The 4588-nt window shown below is 44.2% G+C and overlaps 1 protein-coding gene across 1 annotated transcript in view; it reads left to right on the forward strand.

Moving 5' to 3' along the window:
- The window catches only part of CCNJL (cyclin J like), a 114844-nt gene extending 113123 nt beyond the window's left edge, over window positions 1-1721 (forward strand). The window contains exon 8 of the mRNA XM_073890433.1: window positions 1673-1721. Coding sequence (XP_073746534.1) covers window positions 1673-1707 — 35 coding nt within the window. The 3' untranslated portion in view covers window positions 1708-1721. The remainder of the gene's footprint in view (window positions 1-1672) is intronic.
- The last annotated feature ends 2867 nt before the right edge of the window (window positions 1722-4588 follow it).

Consider the following 4588-nt stretch of genomic DNA (forward strand, 5'->3'; position numbering starts at 1 on the left):
GGGACTCGATCCCGGGACTCCAGGATCATGACCCGAGCTGAAGGCAGTCGCTTAACCAACTGAGCCACCCAGGCGCCCAAGATTTACTTATTTTAGAGAGAGAGCACAGGGGTGGGGGCAAGGGAGAGGGAAAGAAAGCAGACTTCCCGCTGAGCGCAGAGCCCTACATGGGACTTGATCCTAAGACCCCGAGATCATGACCTGAGCCAAAACCAAGAGTTGGTGGCTTAACTGACTGCACCACCCAGGCACCCCTATTTCTTTATTATTTTTTAAGTGATCTCTACACCAAACGTAGGGCTCGACTCACGACCCTGAGGTCAAGAGACATGCTCCCCGGACTGAGCCAGCCAGATCCCCCTGCTTAGAAGTTTCTTAACATGGCCTTAGTTCAAACTAAGTTAAACTTAGGTAAACTTCTTACGGCCTTAGTTTCTACAGCTATAAAATGGGAGTCACGATATCTCCTACTCCCCAGGGTTGCTTTAAAGATTAAATAACATAATTCATTTAAAGCATTCAAACAGTGTCTTGCACCTATGAGAAAGTGCTTAGCAGATGATATTTGTCCCCATCATTCTGGTTGGGAAGTTCTTTGGGAAGATCCTATAATCACAAGGTACGGGTGTACTGCATTGCACATACTACGTCTCCGTTGTCACCCTGTAGGTTCCTGAGATTTACTGTTTACATATAGAGGCTCCCCTCTTAGACCGAAGGCTCTTGGGGACAAGAAACGACGGCCACCACAGTTAAGGTAAAGAGCATGAACCAAGAGCAAGGAGTTCCAGCCTAGGCCCTGGCATGAATTGGCAGTCTCTCCGCTTCATCTCGACATTTCATTTGTATGAAAATGTAGCTAAGACTCATTCAGCCGCTCCCTTGTGCTGATCACTGCTTAAAATGATTAAAGGAAACAATTTCGGTGATACAAACAAATTTATTTAACACTTCATGAAGCAGGCAGTCTCTGTTCCCGAGGGTCCAGTGAACGGCAAGATGGGGCAAGAGGCGGGAAGCTTTTATAGAGTAAAGAATAAGGAACAAGGAAGAGAAAAATAGAAAATGAGTAAGGAGCAGGAAATGAGTATAGAGCCCAGAGCTAGCTTGGCCTTTGGGGATTGACTGCCTGGATATACTGCATTTCAGGTCCAGCAGAGCATTTACACTGACACAAAAGTAGCCACGATTCGTTTTGCTGACTTGGCTCCCCCAGGCAGGAGTGGCTCCATGTTGGGCCTAGAAATTGATTTCAGCAGCACACTATGCTGACCTTTATGTGACTAATCTCATTTAACCATGGGATAACTTTGTAAAGTACCTTGTATTATTCTCCTTCTGTATCACACGTGGAGAAACTGAGGCTCAGAGGTTGACTCCAGATCACACAGGAGGTAAGGGATGGAGCTAGTTCTGAACCCAGAGCCTATGTCCTTCTCTATTTAACACAATGATTTCTAAGACCTCAATATCCAAACCCTGTACGCCGCCAAGAGTCAAAATCCTAGAACAGCCAATCTAGCCCCGGGCTGATTTAGTCTCCCCACTCTCTCTTATCCACCTGACACCTCTCTTCTTCCTACTTCTACCCTCAAGACTGCTGGGTTGCCTGGATACTGGGTTCCAGGTACTGGTACCAAAAGCCTTCATTTTATTTTCTCTTCTCTTCTAGGCCCTGGAAGTATGAACTACTCTTGGTCCACATAGCTAAGTATATCTCCCTTAGGCTGATGGCTTCTCAAAAGTTACTGAAATAGGGGCGCCTGGGTGGCTCAGTTGGTTAAGCAACTGCCTTCGGCTCAGGTCATGATCCCAGGGTCCTGGGATCGAGCCCTGCATCAGGCTCCCTGCTCGGCCAGAAGCCTGCTTCTCCCTCTCCCACTCCCCCTGCTTGTGTTCCCTCTCTCACTGTCTCTCTCTCTCTGTCAAATAAATAAATAAAATATTAAAAAAAAAAAAGTTACTGAAATAATTTACCTAAGGTGCCCCTTTGTTGTGTGCTGATTTGGATAAATAAGGCTTGATCTAATCCCAGAGTGACTCTAAAGTGCCATTTATTTCACAAACGTTTATTAAATGCTGGTAATGTGCTGGACACGGCCCTAGCTGTGGGGCCACAGTAAATGAGTTACTCTCTAGCGGAGGAAGGGGGAAGAATGAAACCAACAGGTGCCTCCGTAAACATTTCCGATAAGGATAAACGTCGCGGAGGCGAGAGCACTAGGCAAGTGAGTGAGAGCGTGAAGAGATGTGTTCGGCGTGGAGAGGGTTCTCAGAGGTAAACCCCAGCATGGCCATCATTCCTCAGAAGACCTCCAGGAGGAGAGTATTATGACCTTATTTTACTGAGGATGAATGAGGCTCCCAGAAGTTAAAACCTTGCCGGGAGTTGCAAAGCTCAGAAGTGGCTGGCTGGGATTCGAACCACATCCCTTGCACTCCAAGTCTGTTAACTTCCCTGGCGCTGTGTTCTCTTCGCTATAAAATGAGTAAGTTAGAGTAAGATGACTTCTAAAGGTCTTTCTTCTAAAGCCATATATATGCGGTGGGGGGGCGGGGGGGTGTGCACCTAGGTGGCTCAGTTGGTTAAGCGTCTGACTCTTGATTTCAGTTCAGGTCTTATCTCAGGGTCGTGAGTTCAAGCCCCATGCTGGGCATAGAGCTTACTTAAGAAATAAATTAAAAATAACTAACTAAATAAAACCATATATATGAAGAACATACAAAGGAGATCTCATGGCAGCTGAAGCCCCTAAGAGCAGGTGCTCTGGCTATTCTCTGTGCCAGGAATAAAACACTAATTGTGGAAAGAAAGCTGGGAGGTCCAGGCTTACTTATGTTCTGCCTGTGCACTGGGGTTTTAGAGAAAATGTATCAATGATTTAGCAGCTGCCGGAAGAGGTCAGCAGTCAAGATACCAATGCAAGTGCCTCCCACCCAGAAATTCCTGCCTGTGAACACAAAGGACCTCAGACAGTCTCGGAAGGGCTCACCTAGGTGGGCCTCCAGGAGCTGGGGCTAAGGGTGTGGGGCCTTTCTCTAGAGCTTTACAGTCTGGTAGTTTCAGGCTTACGGGAGCTGCAGTTTTGGGCTCCTCAAGCTTCCCTGTCCAAACTCTCTGGCAGATTCTCATTCCAGTGTCACCTCAGCTGTGAAAAGGTCCCTGATCAGAGCACAGACAGGGCCGGCCAAAACTTGCTTGTTCCTGCTCCCCTAGCTCTGCTTCCCCCCTTTATTAGAATGCTTCTAGGAAAAAAGTCATGATACTGAATATTATGCCCTGTCCTAAGAGGCCTTATAAAATGATCTCATTTAATTTCTCTTTGTTGTGGTGGTGGTAAAATATATGTAACATAAACATTTACCATTTTAGCTATTTTTCTCTTTACTACCGAAACATTTTTTTTTACGTTTATTCAAGTATAATTAACGTACAGTGTTATATTAGTTTCAGGTGTGCAATATAATGATTCAACAATTCTATACATTATTCAGTGCTCATCTTGATAAGTGTGCTCTTAGTCTCTATCACCTATTTCACCTCTCCCCCTCCCCCACTGGAAACTACTAGAGTTTGTTCTCTGTAGTTAAAGTCTGCTTTTTTGGGGCGTGCCTGGGTGGCTCAGTTGTTAAGTGTCTGCCTTCGGCTCAGGTCATGATCCCAGGGTCCTGGGATCGAGCCCTGCATCGGGCTCCCTGCTCCGCGGGAGGCCTGCTTCTCCCCCTCCCACTCCCCCTGCTTGTGTTCCCTCTCTTGCTGTCTCTCTCTCTGTCAAATAAATAAATAAAATCTTAAAAAAAAAAAGTCTGCTTTTTTTGTTTGTATCTTTTTTCTTTGTTTGTTGTTTTTTTTTTTTTTTTTTTTTTTTTCTGTCGTTTTTGAGAGGGAGTGTGTGCAAGCAGGGTAGGGAGGGGCAGAGGGAGAGGGAGAGGGAGAATCTTAAGTAGGCTCCATGCCCAGTGCTGAGCCTAATGTGGGGCTCAATGTCACAACCCTGAGATCATGACCTGACCCAAAATCAAGAGTTACACACCTAACTGACTGAGCCACCCAGGCGCCCCTTTGTTCATTTGTTTTCTTCCCTAAATTCCATATATGAGTGAAATCATATGGTATTTGTCTTTCTTTGACCAACTTATTTCACTTAGCATTATACCCTCTGGATCCATCCATTTTGTTACAAATGGCAAGATCTCATTCTTTTTTTTGTGACTGATATTCTATTATATATATATATATATATACATATATATATAAATATAAATGTGAGAGCGATATAATGTGACCGAGTAATATTCCATTATGTATATGATATATATAATATTCCATTATATATATATATATACATATATATATCTCACATTTTCTTTGCCCATTCATCTATGGATGGACACTTGGTTTGCTTCCATATCTTGGCTATTATAAATAATGCTGCAATAAACATAGGGGTGCATATATCTTTTTGAATTAGTGTTTCCATTTTCTGTGGGTAAATACCTAGCAGTGGAATTACTGGATCATATGGTAATTCTATTTTTAATTTTTGAGGAAACTCCATACTGTTTTCCAGTGGCTGTGCCAATTTAC

The sequence above is a fragment of the Callorhinus ursinus genome, unplaced genomic scaffold (genome assembly GCF_003265705.2).
Source record: "Callorhinus ursinus isolate GAN/ISIS: 27379988/994484 unplaced genomic scaffold, GSC_fseal_2.0 scaffold3, whole genome shotgun sequence".
Lineage (NCBI taxonomy): Eukaryota > Metazoa > Chordata > Mammalia > Carnivora > Otariidae > Callorhinus > Callorhinus ursinus.